Source organism: Rousettus aegyptiacus, unplaced genomic scaffold (genome assembly GCF_014176215.1).
Source record: "Rousettus aegyptiacus isolate mRouAeg1 unplaced genomic scaffold, mRouAeg1.p scaffold_m13_p_12, whole genome shotgun sequence".
Classification (NCBI taxonomy): Eukaryota; Metazoa; Chordata; class Mammalia; order Chiroptera; family Pteropodidae; genus Rousettus; species Rousettus aegyptiacus.
This window is the reverse complement of record NW_023416287.1, coordinates 66653564-66672875: the sequence shown is the minus strand read 5'-3', so window position 1 is coordinate 66672875 and position 19312 is coordinate 66653564. Positions and strand designations below refer to the sequence as shown.

The 19312-nt window shown below is 43.1% G+C and overlaps 1 protein-coding gene across 1 annotated transcript in view; it reads left to right on the top strand.

Annotated features, from left to right (window-relative positions):
* The window catches only part of LOC107501298, a 104344-nt gene that overhangs the window by 79392 nt on the left and 5640 nt on the right, over window positions 1–19312 (top strand). The window contains exons 2-3 of the mRNA XM_016127305.2: window positions 8017–8150; window positions 11940–12092. Of these exons, the coding sequence (XP_015982791.1) occupies window positions 8033–8150; window positions 11940–12092 (271 nt within the window). The 5' untranslated portion in view covers window positions 8017–8032. The remainder of the gene's footprint in view (window positions 1–8016; window positions 8151–11939; window positions 12093–19312) is intronic.

Here is a 19312-nt window from a genome sequence, read left to right as displayed (position 1 = left end):
TGTGGGTGGTAGCCTATTACTGTACATGTGTACACCCATGGCTTTGAATTTTATTTTCCATCAAAATTTAATATACATCTATGGCTCTAGAATCTATTGTTTTCATCAAAAGATACGGATAATTCTAATTGAACTACAACTTTATGGGATAAATTGGTGGCACTGGCTACTGATCAAGTACTGAAGATGAATTTTGAAAATACATCATTATTTGCTTCACTTTGGATAGAAGTTAAAAATGACTATTCTGAGCTTGCTGAATTTACTTTAAACCCTCCTCTGCCATTCCAATGAACACATCTCTCTGAGGCTGGTTTCTCTGCTCGAAGTATCATCACAACAACACAAAGGAAAGTTTAGATGTACATTATCCCCTGTGAGTAGCATTGTCATCAATTCACATTAGGTTAGATTGTCTAATAAGCAAGAGTAAGCTCATTTGTGACATTAAAAGCCTTAAATATTGGTACATATGGTTTTTGTTCAAATGGTATACAGAGGCATTTAATATGGGAAATCACTGTCTTACCCATAATTTTCTGATGAGTTATGATTGTGGACTGACAAAATGTTCTGAATATAGCAGCGATTCTCCATTCTCATCACTTATATATACACATTTGAAAAAGCCATATATGGTTTAAAAATTATTTTCTCTTTTTATATGATATGTTCAGATTATATTTATTGAAATATAATTTTATGTGTGTTGAGTCCAATGAAAAATTTAGACTTATATGTTATATGTTATATGTTTTTTATCATTTAATTTTTTGGCAATTCACCATAATTGTATTTTAGTAAAGTATTGGTATACTTTACTAAAATACAATTTTATTTTAAAAAGCAAACCAGGCCTCTCTCCCAGATAGATGAACGACTACATAGGTATCAAATTTCAGGAGCCGGCATCCTTCTCCACAGAGACCCACCTTTCAGCATTCCTGTCTCAGCTGTTCTCCCACTTATACCTTTCCCAGAATAAACCCCAGATATCATGTAATTTTACATGCAAGTACTTTAATACTTACCTCCAAAAGGAAAAACTTGAAAGCTCTAACCACAATATCACCTCGTTTAACAAAACAATTCCTTATAATTGCTAATACCTGGTTTCCACATTTCTGGATTTGGCTTACTGCTTCTAGAACTGTCTGTAAACCTATCTCTCTATCCCTCATAGTTCCTTTTTCTGGGAGTTAGAGTCAAAGCCTTGATTAGATTCAGGCTTTTTTTTTTTTTTGCTTTAAAAGCACTTCCTAGGTGGTGCTCTGTGCTTTCTATGGCAACATCCCAAGAAGCACGTAAGTTTGTTTGCCCACTTGTAGTGACACAAACGAACATGGGTCAAGGGGTTTAGTTTTTTACCCTGATGCATTCATTATCATATATTCTATTGACTTTTCCTGAATGGTTAGCACCATTTAATCATTGCTAACTAGACCTATTTTTCATTGGGGATTTGCAAAATGGTGATTTTCTAATTATTTCATTGCTTCTTCATTTATTAGATTGAATGGCTTTCTATAGAAAAAAAGCCCTTATTTATTTGGTTATCTTGAAATATAGTCTGTAGAGGAAAGCAGGATAAAGCTTAATTCTTTTATCAATTTTAAGAATAAAAAGTTTGTGCCTTATCTAAGGTGATCAATTAATTTTAAAAAATCTATCAATATGAACTCACAGACATTAATATATGTGACGTGTTTAAAACATTGTTGTCATTATTCAAATGGTCTCTTCTTTGGGCAGTGGGAGCTCCTTTAAGTTGGCTCGTGGTTCCTTTTTTGTCATTACCCTAATCATCTTTGAGAGCTCCTTATTTTCAGGCATGACATGCTGTCTTACATGCTTTTGGCCGCAGACATTGGAACCAGCCATTTCTCTAAGGAATCCTGGTTCCTTTTAGTGGGAGTTGGTATATGATATGTTTGTGTTCTACATGTCTAATTTTGTTAATATCTTTTCTCACCAGGGACTGAATATACTGGCATTTGGAGCTAAGACCATTGCTTTGCTTTGCTTTGAGAGTTTAATGCATGTGTCACCTTCAAGGGCCCACAAGGAAAGAAAAACCTGTGTCTCCTGACTTGATGCCAGAAAATGACACTTGTACCACCCCTTGAAACATCTAAGTGATTTCATTTGTTCATTCAACAAATACTTAATGATTAACAGTTCTATCTATTGTTTCAGGCCTTGGGGTAGTCCTAGTGCCTGCTGTCATAGAGATGACATTCCAGTGAGGGGAAGAAGACAACAGACACGTGTGATGGGGGTGTGGGGACTGCTTTACTAGAGGGTGGTCTGATAAACATTAGAGCAGAGACCTGAAGGAAGTGAGGAAGGATGACAGACAGACGTCTGGGGGGAAAGTGTTGGGGCCAAGGGAATGGCCAGTACAAGGGCGCTGAGTCAGGGGTGTGCTCACTGTGATTCTAACACTGGAGAGACTAACAAATTCTTTACTCTTCAAAGTTTTGACATATCTTACCAGTTGCAAAGTATTTTCTCATAGTAAAAATTTAGTTTACAGCGTGCCTTTCAATAGTGATCTTTTATATAGTGACTTTTATGCCGTCACTTCATGATGATTGCAAGATATCCCATCTTCTCTCCCCACCCCAAGTACTCATATTCTCTTTTTTCTGTTCTTTTTTAAAAAAAATTTAGCTTCAAGTATACAGTACATTGGTTAGACATCTATATAGTTCATAAAATGATCCCTCCAATTGCTCCCTCCCTCCCCTGACCCTCCACCTAGCCAATGTATTAATGCTAACTTCATTCTCTATCCTGTGCTCCCCATCCCCCTGACTATCCATCAGCTACGAATTTGTACTTCTTTAGCCCTTCACCTCATTCTCCCAGCTCCCCAAACCCTGGTCCCCTCTGTCTGTCACCAAATTGTCCATTATATTTGTGAATCTATTTTTGATTAGTTTGTTCTTTTTATTCATTAGATTTCACATATAAGTGAAATCATATAATGTTTATCTTTCTCTGTCTGACTCAAATACTTTCTAGGTCCATCAAAGCAATATCTTTTTCCATCCCCTTTCTTTTCATATGTAGGGGTCTTGTTTTCTCATCCTTTCGGCCACTCTGTCTTTTGGTTGGAGCACTTAATGTTTTCCCATTTAAGGTACTTATCGATAGGAATGTAGTTGTTACCATTCTTTATTCCTGTTTTTGATACATGTTTTTTTCTTCTTAAAGAAGTCCCTCCAACATTTCCTGTAATACTGGCTTGGTGGTAATAAAATTCCTCTAGCTTATTTTTGTCTGGGAAGCTCTTTATCTGTCCTTAAACTCTAAATGATAGCTTTGCTGGATAAAGCATCCTTGGTTATAGATCCTGAGTTTTCATCCTGTTGAATATTTTTTGCCAAGCCCTCCTGTCCTGCATAGTTTCTTTTGAGAAATCAGCTGTCAGTCTTATGGGTGTTCCCTTATAAGGAATTATTTGTTTTTCTCTTGCTGCTTTTAATATTCTTTCTTCGTATTTAACCTTTGGCATTTGAATTATGACGTGTCTTGGTGTGGGCCTCTTTGGATTCCTGATTTTTGGAATTCTCTGAGCTTCCTGGGGTTTTATGTCCATTTCCTTCACCAGGTTAGGGAAGTTTTCCATCATTATTTCTTCAAACAGCTGTTCAACATCTTGATTTTCTTCAGTTATGCCAATCAGATGAATATTTGAAGCCTTAACAGTGTCCCATATCCCCCTTAAATTATTTTTATAGTCTTGGCATCTTATCTCTTGACATTCTGCTTGAGTGTCCTGATTGGCTTTCCTGTCCTCTAGACAGAGCATTTGATCCTCTTCTTTATTCACTTTGTTTATTCCATTTAATATACTTCTCATCTCAGATAATGTGTTCTTCATTTCAGACTGGTTCTCTTTTTAATTTCCATTTCCATTTTTATGTTTTTTATCCCTTTGTTGAAGTTCTCACTGAATTTATCTACCCTTCCCAGAAGTTCGTTGAGCACCTTTATAAGCAGGGTTTTGAACTCTGCATCTGTTAGATTACTTGACTCCATTATATCTGGATCTCTGTTCTGTTCTCTCATATGGTTTTTGCTTCTTTATCTTCCCATTTTGGCTGCCTTTCTGTGTCTGTTTCTATGTACTAAGCAAAGCTCCTAAGTCTCCCAGTCTTATTAGTGTGGATTTGTGAAGTAGGTGTCCAGTGGCACAGTCCTGAGAGGGGTTCAGCTGCAGGCCAAACTTAGACTAAGCCTGTGCCCCACAAGGGCCTGTTAAGATTCAGCAAGCAATCCACACATGCTTTGCTTATAGTTGCCTCAAAAGGTCACGCCAGAAACCAAGGCCAGCTGCCTCCATTGTGAGTCTAGGTGCTGCTCAGCAAGGAGCACTTGACCCACTGAGAATACACCTGGATGTGGCTTGAGTAGGGTCAAGTGTTGGGGGATGTGAGGTTTCAGAAAATCCTCTGGATGGAGCGACCTCTGTTATCTAGTTCGATGATGTCACAGCTATGGCGGTGCTGTGTTCGTGCACTGGGAGGTGGGAGAGCTCAACAAGGAACAATGGATACTGCCCGCAATTCTGTACAGAGTGAGTCTCGCCTCAGCCCTCACTCTGACAATGTCTCCCTGTGAGTCCCTGGTGCCCCCTGTGCACAGCTGAATTGGCGCCGGTGCTCAGAGCGAGTAGGTCCTTTTAAGAGGCATCTGCCACTGCCGCAGCCTCCATCTCAGCTGCTAGAGACTGGGCAGCCCCTTGTCCTCACCCCATCCTACTTTTGGCCATTGCAAAGTGCTTTCTTGGACTTCTCCCTAGTTGTATGGCTTGTACATCTATATCCCAAGTGATTTTTCCTTGCTGCTGCTCCTTGTTTTCATCACAACTTTGATTTGGTGACCAGAGGGATGAACAGAGTCTCTATCATCTACGCCATTTTTCTCTCTCTCTCATATTCTTAAAAAATAACTTTACTAATTCCAGAAGTCATAGGTAGTTATTATAGAGCACATGCAAAGAATATAAAAAAACAAATAAACAAAAACAAAAACCCAAACACAGAACAAAATAAAATTAAAACAAAACAGAAGCCATCTGTTATCCTGCCACTCAGAATTAACCTCTGTAATATGGCAGTTGGTATCCCTCTATTCTTTCACAAAAACGCTGTCTAGCTGTGAGTTTTAGACCCTGCGTTCTTCCTTTTAGACATGGTTTTTAGTGGCAGTAGAGCTTTCTAGCTTCTATCTGTTCAGTACTTCTCTGTCAGAGCAGCAGTTTCTTTTTAAGCTATGGCTCGCACTCGCTAACTTGAATTGTCCCTTCAGACCTAGGGGTTACTCCCAGTGTGCCCTGTATCACCCTCCTTCTGTGTCTCCAGGGGACATGCCACTGGATCCTGCCATTGCCACATCACCAGCCAGTTCTTGCTCGGTTAGACAGAAGTGACAAGGAAAGTCTGTCCTCACCATCACCACTTCTCCTCCCTGCCGAAGTGGGGAGGGGGGAGATAAGGGAGAGGACACAGCTATATTTCAAAGGTAACAATGGAGCCAGAATTTAATCAACCCTTCTTAAAGGAAAGAATTTATTTTAGTGCAAAATGGAATTTTCATTGACTGAGTTTGCGTCTATCACCCGAGGCCGTGTGTGGTATTATCACAGAGGACCTGGTCATATGGCTAGTCTCATCCTCAGTTATCTGAACACTTGTAGATGTGGAATATTCTTAATAAATTTAGATACATGTGGACCAAAAAAAAAAAAGACCACTAAATGAGAACAAAAAGGATACCACGTGTTAGGATTTCAACAGATCTTCCTTAGGGACAAAACTCAACCTACAACAGGTACCTTGATACTAACAGAAATATCAGTATTTTGAAAGGCAGCGTAGCACAGTGCTAATCCTGCCACCAGAGTGTCCAGATTCAACCCCTGGCTTTGCTGCTTCTTAGCTATGTGATCTTGGGAAAGATAGTAGACAATCTGTACCTTAGTTTCCACATCTGTAAAATGTGGATGATGCTGATACAAGTACCAGCCTTGCTGGGATTATAAGAGGATGCTGAGTTAGCACAAGTCGAGCACTTAGCACAATGCTGGCCCATAGCAGGTGCTCAACCCATACTGGCCATGTTGATTGACTGAGTATTGACCTTCTTAATCTTCAGAACAACCCAATTAAATATGTACTGTCATCACCCGCATTTACAGAGGGGTTAACTGCGGCACAGACTGGGTAATAACTAGTCCAAGGTCACACCTGGAAAGTGGCACAGCTGGCATCCGAACCTGGGTGGTCCTGCCTCAAAACCTATACTCCACTGTGAAGTCTGGTATCATTACCCACTGCTTAATCCACCTCCAGACCCAAGAAGCCTGTTTCTTTTGAATGCTTTTTCTTTCTCATATCTTCGACTTAAATATGAATATGGTCTAAGTTTAAAATGAGGCTTTCTCTGCCTCCTTTTTCCTCCGGGGCTGTGGCCCCTAATCCTGGGCTGTCTTCCCTCCTCCAGCTGCACAGACCTCTGACCTTCGCAATGAACTCCCTCAGCCCTTCCTGCCTTTGCTCACTTGCAGGGCACTACCAGCAAGAGTTCGGTTAAAAACTTCATCTCTGCAGAGGGTTGTCCTCACTGCCTCCTGCATCTCTTGACCTTTGCCCCTTCTCCCTCATTTTGTTCCTTCTTTTAGAAAAAACTCAGCCCCAATGCTGGTTCCTTCATGCTTTCCTTGGATCCATAGGAGCTGGCCCTTTTCACAGAGTTCTCAGCCCAGGTCCCCATGTGCATGAGTCAGAGGAGCACACAGGGGCAGATGGTTGGGTGGCAATGCCTGACTGCAAAGGACGAGGGGGTGTGGCTTGGCATTGGGTTCATTTTAGAGGAATTTATCCGGAGGCTACTTTGGGCTGGGACTAGGAATAAATGAGGACAAAGTTCCCAGCCTGCTTTTGTGGTCTAGCTAAAGGGAACAGATGTATAGCAGGTTCTGGGATACTGTGCAAGTGCCAGAATGGAGGACGTGTGGAGGTCAAGGAAGGCTTCCTGGAGGAGGAAGACCTGGGTTTGAACTGCGGTTTCATTGCTCTCTAACTGTGTAACGTTATCAGCCTCTCTGGCCTACTTTCCTCACTGGCTAAATGGGGCTGTTGTGAAAATGAAACGTGCATCCTATGTGGCACACAAGAGTCGCCCTATAAATCACAGTAGGAAGTGCTATTGTTGGCATTATATACACTATTAATAACAACAGTTGCTTTCTAATAACATACCCTCCTCATGTTATATTCACTTCCAGGAACAAATTCCAACCTACATGCAAATACAGCTCTTTAAAAATAGTTATACAGATGGTTACTAGACTTAGTGGGGTGATTACATCATAAGGTATATAAATGTTGAATCACTATGTTGTACACCTGAAACTAATATAATATTGCATGCCAAGTATAATAAAAATTAGTTTAAAAAATAAAAATGAAAATACAATTACATATAGAAGAACAAGGTTTTTAAAAAGGTGTCGTAAGTGGATTTCACTGCAGACCATTTCTTGCTGCTCCTGCATCTCCCTCTTTCCTCTGGACAAGTCTGCCACAAGCCCCATTAAACGTTTAGAGATTTGCAGAACCAGAATCAGATTTTCCATCCCCAGTGTTGACATCCTTCTTGAGCGAAAGCAGCAAAGATGTTTCCTCCACATTTAACGCGTAACCAGGGATGCGTAATTATGACTGTGATGAAACATTCTCAGCTCCCTGGGATCACATCCAAGCGATGATTCTTTTGTAATACTGCCATTATTTCTCCACAGAGTACAACTGAGCAAAGCCAAGTTGCTGAAACAAATGGTATAAGCATGTCATTGCATTAAATGGATGCCCCACCCCACTCGTGGCCTTTAATAATTTATACTTTTAAGAAGACAAGTGGCTGTCTGGCTAGCTAATTAAAAATACCGATTGCACAGATGAGAAGTATGCTTCTTATTAAAGTGTCTGTTTGCTTCCTTGACAGCTTCTAAAAAGTAAATATGTCTACTGCCCCAGATGTAAAGAAACAAAGTGACTCAGCTGTGAGAAATCCACTGTGGGAAACGAATGAGTCCAGGAGACTTTTCCATGATGATACGGCCCTCGGCACAAAATCAGGTGACAAAGTGGAGCGCCTGCAGAATGAAATGCACTCCTCATTAAATAAGGGAATTGGAAGCGTCTCGACCCCAATATCAGCCTGTGGTCCCTAGTTTATCAAGGAGGGGATTTGTTGGACCTAAGTACCGGGTGTCCCCTCACTAAGAACAGGGACCTCTCTGAGGAGCAGTTCTCTGACAAGGCAGACCAGACGGAAGCTCCACAGGTGTTGGGGGAGGCAGTCACCTGCCACTGCCCTCTTCCCAACATCCTCTAAATGACAGTAAAGGTTAAAAACAGCAACAGCAAAGGTATAAGCCCCCAAAGGTAAAGAGAGTAGGCAAAGAGACCATGACAGAGAGAAGGCAACAAAAATATGGAAATCAGATCTCTGAGCAACTGACCTAGCAAACCAGAGAAAGCTGAGAGCTGTCAGGGAGGCAAGCTGAAAAGCCAGCGTGTGAGGAGAGAGCCTGGAAGACATCAAAGGCGTTAAGGAGTTGAAAACACAGGTGCAGTTAGGATGGGAAGTGGGGGAGGGGAAAGGGTCTGATAGCTGGGAGCTGGCCTCACACTCACAACTAGGCCATGGTATTCTCCTATTGAACAAAGACAAGGCCACTCTGTGACGTGACAGATGAAGATAAAAACAAGACTCTTTCACAGGATGATGAAAACAACACTCCCCAGACCTGAAGAATAGCCCAGAGACTCCTTTTCTAGCTCATACAAGTGACTGAGGCTTCTTTACCAATTTCAGTGATAGCCTCACTTCATTCCTCCTGACTCCTAGATGAGATTAAGTCATCAAAGGATTACTTCACATTCTCAGACAGTACCCAATCCAGAGAAGACCACTACTCCCTTGAACCCTCCTCCAAATCACCTAACTCCAGTCCAGATCTTAGCCTAAGTCCTTCCTGACACTCTTCCAGAGCCACTCTCAGTTCTCTACCTGTGGCCTCTCTTTGCAACAAGACAATAAACCCAACTCATTTGGCTACAGGTGTGTTCCTGGTGATCTGTGACTGAGGAACATCAACAGGCCCCAAACACTCCCCATTCCACCCCAGTTCAGGCAGTGGTGGCAGGGTAGCCTGGAGAGATTAGTCTCCAGGGGTAGAGGGGCTGAGGACGGGGGAGCACCAAGCCCTGCTGAGGAATGGGTATTTTCTCCAAAACAAGGGCATTAAATGAACGATGGCATCACAGAGACTCACAATCCTTCCCCCACCTGGCTCTCAGAAAAGACAAAGGAAAGAAAAACAAGAATCACACAGGAAGCAGAGACAATGGCAAGAATGAAGAGACTGTCTAGGGCTGAATTATATTCTTCAACAAATAACTTACATGAAAAAAATAAAAGTTGGACAGAAATTATATGTTGAAAGAAACCTAAGAGCTTTTTAACTAATAGCAAAGTATGGACCTTACTTGGATCCTGATTTCAGCATACCATAAAAATAAGACTGTTTATGAACCAATCAGGGAAAGACGAATATTGACTGCATATTTGATGATATAAGGGAATTATCAACATTTTTTAGATGTAATAATTGTGTCATGGTTATATTTACATGAAAGATTTCTTATCTTTCAAAGGTACATATGGGAATATTTATAGGTGAAATGCTTTGAATTCTGTAATTTGCTTCAAAAGATTCCTCACAGGGGGATTGGTTCAGATGAACCAGGACTGACAGAAGTAGAATTGTCAAAGCTGGGTGGGAGGTATATAGAGGCTTATTATTCTATTAGCTCGCTTTTGTGTATGTTTGGAATTTTCCATTATAGAAAGTGAACAAACCCGAGCAAAATGAAACAAAACAAAAAACTGTTGAGACGGAAGGTTGTTCTTAAAAAAAGGGTTTATTGAGGCATATGCTGGCAAGAAAAAGGAACAGGTTCTGGTGTACAGGCTAAACCACCAGCATCAGGGCTAGAAGGAGAAGACAAATAGGTCCACGATCCTGGGGGTGACAGGCTTTTTTACACAATGAGCTTAGAGAATAAATATGTAGGTCGTTTTGAAAGAATTTATATTTGCTATAGATAAGGACGGGGAGTGGGGGCGGGTGAAGGCGAAACAAGGAATGAAGTCCTTGGATAGGTGAATTTTTCCTAAGGAACGAGTACTTGTTGCTTCTGAATTGGTGGCGGGCAACAGTCTGGAAAGTTCACACGTAAGCAGGCTGTGGTGGCGTCTGGTATCGGGCTATTCTTTCTAGATGACTGCTGCAATAGTTGCCTGGAAATTGATTCGGTTTCAACATACATTCAGGGATATGTTCAGTCTGTTGGCTGATGAACTCTCCTTGCCACTCTTCCTCCCACCCTCTGGCCTGCCGTAATTTATTTTAAGACATCTCAGTATTGTTTCTCTTGTCACTCCCAAAGTATAACTGTCTTTAATGCAGTAAAAATTCCTCAGCTTTTTCAGAACTACTCTAGACCCCAAGCCAGGAGGATGTCAGGGCAGTTCATTCTCAAAGACTGCAGACACAGAGAGACAGCTTTAGAAAGCTATTTGAAAACGGCCTACGCCTTATCAAGGCCCCTAAAGCAGGGTGGTAAGAGACAGCCCCAGGCGCAGTCGTGCATTGCTCTCTCTCCTCCTCTTTACTTCTTCTCTGTCCCCGTAGTGACTGCGAACTAGGCCCCTTTCATTCCCCAGAAATCACCTTGCTGGGCAGCTTGGCTGAGAGTTCTGGAGGGCAAAACGCAGGTGGCGGCTGTGGGGTCAGATTTGTCCCTGGGCGAGGGCAGGGCACTGGCTTGCCTTTGATGTGAGGAAGAGAATGAAAATGCCCTCCACTGACCTGAGAGACTGACCAGTGGGAGGTGAGTGTCAGAATGGGAGGATGACTTTGTGGCACCTGAGTCTGTTGACAGGGTGAAGGGGTCGGGGCCGTGGGATTTGACTCCTGAAGGCAAGGAGCTGGATTTCAGGGGTAGTTCTCTAAGGCCAATTCCCTCTGCGGTGTTAATTTTGGGGGAGAAATCCTGCATCTTAGCCTGAGTAAAGTTCACTTTGAGAACAGGCAGCAGTTTGAAATGGAGAGTGTTGTTGTTGTTGTTTTCCATACCAGGAAACTTTCAAGGGCTCTCTTGCTTTTAAACAACTTATCCAGCTTTTTATATATTTTTTGAGACTTGCTTTCCGCCTTATTTGAATACAGTGAAAAAAAATATTTTTCCACCTTAAGAACAGAAGGTACCTTTGTGCTTTACAAACGAGGGTTTCCCCCAATGGTGTGGACCTGAAGATTCATTTAATAATAGCTAGATGGAAGTTTGTGGCTAATACAGAGCTGTTTTCTAAAAAGACAATTATCAACGCAATTGATTTTCCAGGAGAGGGTCCCTCAAAGCAGTCCTGAAAAACAGGCACAGGCCATAGCCATGTCTCCCGACCTTTTTATTGTAATGGACCCTTTTAAGAACCTAATGGAAGATATGAACACTTCAGAAAAGTGTACAGAATGTGCATACACACATTTTGCATATAATTTTAGAGGATTCACAAATCCTTTTGAGCGAGAACAACAAAGAGCTGGGAGGAAGTGATGGACCATTTACATTACAAAAGGAGTCTTTGCTTAAAAAAAAAAAAAGATTTGCTCCCTGGCTCCAAAATGCCCTTCTGTAAATACCAGTTAATTTATGCGATTTGCAAATATTCCATTTTTATAAGACTTTACAGCTAAGACACTGTTTAATCGGTTCAAGCCTCGTCCCTACATAAATCCATTAATGGAACAACAAATTCTTTTAACTAGTGTTTATTGTACCCTTTCTCTGTGCCAGGCCTGTGGGCAGCAGAACAGATGCAGTTTCTGTCTTGTCGAGCAGACGATTGGCTGAGCAAGAGAGCGGGTCTCGGTTGTTCCGGGCTGCGCCTCCAGCACCTAGGACAGCTCTCAGCACTAGCGACTGGACCAGTGCACAAAGGAATGAGAAGTAAGCTAAATACTAAGTACTGTGAAGAAAACTGAGTGCTGTAATGGTGAGTAAAAGGTGCAGGTGGAAGGGAGAAATCTCCATGGAAGGAGGTGGGGAGAAATTAGGGAAGGTGTCCCTAAGGAGGAGAGATTAAATCTGAGCCCAGAGGATGAGACTTAGGAAGAGCGTTTCAGAAGGGAAGACCAGCGTGTACAAAACCCCAAGTCCTGAAAGGCATGCCATGGCAAGGACATATGACGAGCCTGGTGCGTGGGAAGAAGCAGACTTGGGGCCTTCCAGGCCAGAATGAAGAGCTGTTTCTTTAATTCTGGATACTATGGGAAGCAATTGGAAGGTTTAAGCCATGGAGTGAGATAATGTGATCTACATTTTCAGAAAAATTGCCCTGGCTGCTGTGTAAAGACTAAATCACTGGGAGTGGAGTGCAAAGGGGGCAGCTGGAGGCCAGTCGTCTGGGCAAGAGATGATGGTGGCTGTTTGCCTGGGGGCGGAGTGGTGAGTTAGGGATGTCGAGAAATGGCTGGAGCTAAGTGACTCCTGGAAGGTGAGTCAACCAGGTGCAGTGATAAGTTGGATGTGAACAGAGACTTAAGGATAGGCCCCTGACTTCTAGCTGGGAAGATGGTAAGGATGTTAACAGAGATGAGGAAAATGAAAGAATGGATTTTGAGGAAGAAATCACAAGTTCAGAGTTGGATGTGTTGGGTTGGAGAAGTTGCCTGGGATGCTGTATGAACTGAGAGCAGTCACAGTGTAGGGGGCATTAAAACCCAGAGAGGTTAAGGCAGCGGTCCCCAACCTTTTTGGCACCAGGGACCGGTGCTCCTATGAGAATCGAATGGCTGATGATCTGAGGTGGAGCTGAGGCAGGGCTGCTAGTGCTGGGAGCGGCTGCAAATACAGATGAAGCTTCACTAGCTAGCACTCTGCTCACCTCCTAACAGATTCCTAACAGGCCCCAGACTAGTACCGGTCTGCAGCCCAGGGGTTGGGGACCCCTGGGTCAGGGGACACAGACAAAATAGCCCTGGGGCAGCTGGCACAGGAGGCCAAGCAGGAGGGAGAGCAGTCGGGAGGCAGGGCTCGGACCTGACCCCACACGTCTTCTCCAGTGCCTCTCACAGTTGCTGACAAGACCCCCTGTTGCTTCAGCCAGGCTGCTCTGGCCCCTGAGACAGCAACACGCCATTTCTACGAGGACCTCGACACCTGTGCTCTGCGCCTTCTGCCTAGAATTCCCTCTCAGATCTAGAATTTCCTTAATTCCACCTACCCTTTGAAACTCAGTTCACTCTGCCTTGGGGTCGTCCGGGGACAAGAGTCCCATCCTCCTCCTCTGCTCTTCTCTGTGCTGGATGCTGAGGGAGAACCAGCATCTCACCCAGCACTCTTCCAGGCAGGCGTCTCATGTCTTTCCACAGTGCCCCCAAACCACAGAGAACACAAATCGAGCTCTTTAGGTGCCCTGCTGCTTGAGGCGAAGGTGAACACCCCTCCCAATACCAACTCTTAGGCTTTTCTTGCCCTGGATAAGAATGTGGCTGGGAGACTCACAAGCTCTTGGACAAGTCCTGCATCCGAGGCTTGCATCGCACCCTGGGCCATGGCAGCTTGTAAATGTGGTGCCTCTGCTCTAACAGCCATTTAAATATTGCTTACTTGTGTATTTACGACCCTTTGTTTCTAAAGGGATACAAAACTGGAGGTGGTGGTTGTGGCCTTCATGCGGGGCCTGAAGCAGGGGCGGGATTTAGAAAGGGAGCGGGGAGGACGTGAGAACAGCAGTGGAGGACAGGAGCCATGAGGTGGGAAGCTCTGAGAATTGACATCCTGACCATTTCAGTGATCCTCTTCTTGACAAAAGGGATGCTTTGCCTTGGTCATGTCAGAATGGGCAGTCGTTCCTTTTTTTAACCAACTAACATGTGAAAAGATGCTTTTCGCTCCCCTTTTCAGAGCCTCATTCTAAGCTTAGTAACTGGACTTCGAGGTGGCGGGGTGCCTGAGAGAGAGCCAGAAGGGGGTGTCGGCAGCAATCGTGGCAGACAGTAGGAAACCAGTGTGGATCCCAGAGGAGAGAAGGAACATCGCGAACCCCATGAGATAAAGATCTGGCAGGGCAGGAGGAGGCTGGAGCCTGAGAAGTCAGCGAGATGCTGCCCCTGTCCCCCAGGTCCAGGCGGGAGGTGGAAACTTTGGGATATCCTCAGGAGGAGACGTGCTGGGTCTGAAGCCCCGATGTCTCCCAGGAGAGACGGGTGCAGGGCTGAAGGAGAGGATAGGGTAGAGGACCCTTTGGGGAGTTTTCCTGGAGAGGAGGGAATGTGCAGGCAACAGGGCAGATACCCTTCGCAGGGTCATTCAGCTGCTCCCGTTGGCTATTTTGGGCTGCACCAGGGCTTGCGTAGGCCTTCGGCACTGGCCAAGTGCGGCAGTGCTGAGAGCTGCCCTTCTAGGAGGGGTCTGCTTGACACTGTCCTGCCCAAGGCCAACATACAGGACAGAAAGGAGGACCATAGTGACTCCGGGTCGTGCCAGTTAATGTGCTGGTATGTGGTTAGCAACTGGCCCTTTGAAAAAGGGGGGGTACTGGTTTATAAGTGCTTCCAGTGGGGCCCATATCAAGCCACCAGTGTAATCGTACTGACCACCGTTATATAATCCTTCCACCCTGGACATGAATGACCTCAAGGACAAAGATAGTGCTAAAACAGTAATGAATTAATGAGTTAGAATATCTTTTTACCTTCATTTTCAATATTTACTCGTTCATTTACATATTTAGTGTTTAATAATGACTGTTAAAGAATTGGCTTGCAGAATTCTAGAAATTTAATAAACAGCTCTTCAAAAGTGGCACAAGTGAGTCCCTGCAGGCCGGCCACTGGCCAACGCAGGAAGCTCAGGCTCCTGCACGGGGTCCCTTTCCCCCAGAGCTTTCCCGATGTCGGGAGGCCTCGTTCCTGCTGAAGAAAACGGGAGGGCAGGGCTCCTGACTTCTCCCCCGCCCCATCCAGTGTATAATTTTGTATTGTTTTTTTTAAAAAACTATTAAGGTATGGTTGACATACTATATTGTATTAGTTTCAGGTGTACAACCTAATGATTCAACATTTATATACCTTACGATGTGATCATCACAGTGAGTCTATTAACCATCTGTCACCACGCAAAGTTTTATTTACGATATTATTGACTGTATTCCCCATGCTGTGCACTACTAAGGAGAGCTCAGAGCTGGGACAGCTGAGCCAGCCTGTGAGATGAGCACTTTGTCTGCAACACAGACGCAGGAATGGTTTGATTTTTTTTTTTTAACCAAAAAGAACAAAGAACATTTAAAACTTGCATTTACAAGTATCTTGAGCTGGAATGGCTATGATAAGACAATGTATCAGTGTTAAACTAAAGTGAAAATTAAGCACCCACCACTCTATTAGTCAGCATTTTTAAGGCTATATTATTGTGAAGTTCAGAAAGAGAGTTAAAGAATCTATTTAAATGCAAATGTGCCATAAAACCAACTGAGAGCCATGCATCTCCCAAACGCTCTCAGCTCTGCTTTCAGCGGGTTCTGTTCATAATGGTGATGCTATTTTTTCCAACTTAGAGAGAATCTCTGAGAAACCCTGTCATTGGAATGCAGCTGGTGCCATCACCTGGAGTGGGGGTGGCACTGAGGGTGGACTTGGGGCTTCTTCAGGGGCAGAATGAGCACATGTGTCCCTGCGCCCTCTGGAACTGGCTGAGCAGTGGCATCCCCTGGGCAGGGCTTTGGGCTGAGGGTGTTCTTCTGCCTGGAATTGTCCTCCTCTGGCACTCCTGGTCACAGTGCTCCAGGGGACCCAAAGCTTACCTCACTCACAGGCCGAGACACAGTGTGGTGCCCTAACCCAAGGCCTGAATGAGACACTCCTAAAAAGGAGAAAAACACAGCACCTGACTCAGAGGAAGTGACCTGCCATTTGCTGACCGCTGAAACTCCTTACTGAGCCTCTGTGATAGGCCAGGTGCCCCTGTCATCCTGACAGTGGCCCTGTGGAGGAGATGTTATTGCCAGTCTTGACTGAGAGGCTGGGAAAAGAGGACATGGGGCAGTGGGTGGCCATTGACAGTAGGGCTCTGTCGGAGGCAGACTGACTCCAGTCCCCAGCCTGTGTGTGGAGAGGACTGGGCACCAGGCAGCGAGAGCAGAGCTTGGCTGCGGGCCTGGCCTGGTGCTGGGTGAAGCCATCTGCTGCTCAGAAGCAGCAGGGACTCCATCCCCACCAAGGCCTGGGCCTGCTCTGGGAGCAGTCAGGGGACCCAGGGTATGTCAAAAGGCGCCGGGTATCCTTGGGCCTATGCCCTTAGCTGAGAAGACACTGTGTACTCGAAAGCCCCTAAAATCCACAGAACAGTCTAAGAACCGCCTGGTTCAAGGTGGACTCTGTCAGGGAAGAGGCAAAGCCCACCCGACACAGCTCACCTCAGCTTAGCTGAGGAACTGGGGGTGCCTCAGGGTGGGGCCATGGTCCCAGCACCAGGAGCAGGGCCCAGCGCCTATGGGCAAGCAATAAATACGGTGAGATTTTGGAAACTTCTATATAGATATGTAATATGTATAGATGCAAGAATGTCTAGATATGAAAATTTTTAATATAAAATTAGCATTTATGTAGCTCTTTTTACTTCCATTTATTTAGAGTCATTGATAATTTGGTTTGGAGGACCCTATGGTAAGGTGGGTAGCTCTCCCCACACCTTTCCCCACCCGCTCCTCAAGTACCTCCTCCCCCACGGACTCACAGGTGAAGCCCCCCACTCTCAGAAGATATCCAGGGTTGTAAAAACCTCTACTTCCCTTCCTCTTTCTGTTTTGAAGACATCATGGGGTTCTGGGGTTGCTTTCTGCCTGGGAGGGAGGGCTAGGGCCAGAGTAATTTGGGCTGAAGGGGGTGCTCAGGGCTCAGAGTAAACTGGTTCAGGCAGGGCAGCATCATGCAACTCATCTCTTGGGAATCTGCAGAGGAGAGGGCCCCCAACCTCTGGGAGCATGAGGGGAGTAACATCTGACAAGGATGCATGAGACAAGTGGTCACATGGGAGAGCTCGCCATGTACCAGACATTTGCAGTATCTTATGTGATCTTCCCTCAAACTATCTCTGTTTATAAGTGACATAATATTTTAAAAAATAATTAACTTTCTATCGAGGCAATATTGATTAATAGCATTATATAAAGTTCAGGTATACGACATTATAATTTGATATCGGTATACTCTACTGCATGCTAGCCACCAAACGTCTTGTTTCTATCCAATACCATTTATTGGCCCCACTTTACCCATTTGACCCCCACCCCACCCCCCCACCCCGTATCCCCCTTCCCCTCTGGTAAGCACCATTCTGTTGTCTATATCTATGAGATCTATAAGTTTGTTTTTGTTTCATTTTGTTACTTCATTTTTTACCCTTTTTTTACATTCTACATATGAGTGAAATTGTACAGTTTTTTTTCAATCTGACTTATTTAACTCAGCATAATACCCTCAAGATCCATCCATAATGTAGCAAATAGCAGTATTTCATCTTTTTATGGCAGAGTAGTATTCCATGGTGTGTATCTACCACATCCAATCATCTGTTGGTGGACACTTAGGTTGTTTCCCTATCTTGGTTATGGTAAATCATGGTGCAATAAGCCTAGGGGTACATACATCTTTTTGAATTACTATTTTCCATAGTGGCTGCAACAGTTTAAAATCCCACCAACAGTGCATGACGGTTCCCTCTTCTCCACATCCCCGCCAACTCTTATTTTTGTCTTTTGGATACAGCCATTCTAACAGGTATGAAGTGATATCTCATTGTGTTTTGATTTGTATTACCATAATAATTAGTGATGTTGAACATCTTTTCATGTGTCTGTTGGACATCTGTATGTCTTCTTCGGGAAAATGTCTCATCCAGATCCTTTGCCTATTTTTTAATCAAGTTTTTTTGTTGTTGTTTTTGTTGAATTGTATAAGTTTTTATATTTTGGATATTAACCCCTTATCAGAAGTATCGTTTGAAAGGATCTTCTCCTATTTGGTTGGTGTCCTTTGCTGTGCAGAAACTTTTTAATTTGATGTAGTCCTATGTGTTTATTTTTGTTTGTGTTCCCTTTGCCTTGGAGTCAAATTCACAAACACACCACGAGACCAATGCAAATGACATGATCTTGAATAGAGGAAATCCTCAGGAATGCGCTAAAAACTATTAAAACTAGTAAATGAGGTCAGCAAAGTTGCAGAATACAAGAGCAATATACAAAATATATATAAAGTATACATACAATATACCAAAAAAGTTATGCTTTTTTTGGTTCATAATAGCTTTATTTCTGATAACTAAGAATTGACAACTCAATGGTCCATCAAAAGTGAATAGATAAACAAATTGTAATATATCCATACAACAAAATATTACTTAGCAATAAAAAGGAATGAACTACTGATACATGCTACAACATGGATGAATCTCAAAATAATTATGGTGAATTAAAGTAGCCAAAAAGTACATACTATATGATTCTACTTATATAACTTAAAAAAAAAAACACAAAATAATCTCTATTGATAGAAAAGAGATCAGTGGTTGTTTGGTGATGGTTTCAAAAGCATATAAATATGCTTACATTCAATATCAATTATGAATTATTCCCCAATAAGACAATAAATAAAAGAACAAAAAAGAATTATAGGACAGGAGAGAAGCTATGTAAGACAGAATATAATTCTTCACTACTGCTCCTCAAAACATAAATGAAAAGTGGCAGCCAGCTTTTGCCCTTAATTCAGAAACCCTTGGAGTTTTCTGAACTCCTGTGAAGGAGCTTTGTGTAGCATTTCCCCTCCAATCTTGCCTCTGTGTGCAGCTTTATAATTTTTATTGAAAAAAATGGTACTTTTATATACTTGCAGTGAATAATTCACAAGTGAAATTAAGAAAATAATTTCTATTTATAATAGCATCAGAAAAATAAAACAGGAATACATTTAACAAAAGAAGTACAAGCCTTGGACACTAAAAACTATAAAATATCATTGAAAGAAATTAAAGAAGACCTAAATAAATGAAAACAATCCATATTCATAGATTAGGAGACAATATTTTTAAGATGGCAACACTCCCTAATTAATCAACAGATTTAGCACAATGTCTATAAAATTCTAACTGCTGTTTGAGCTGAA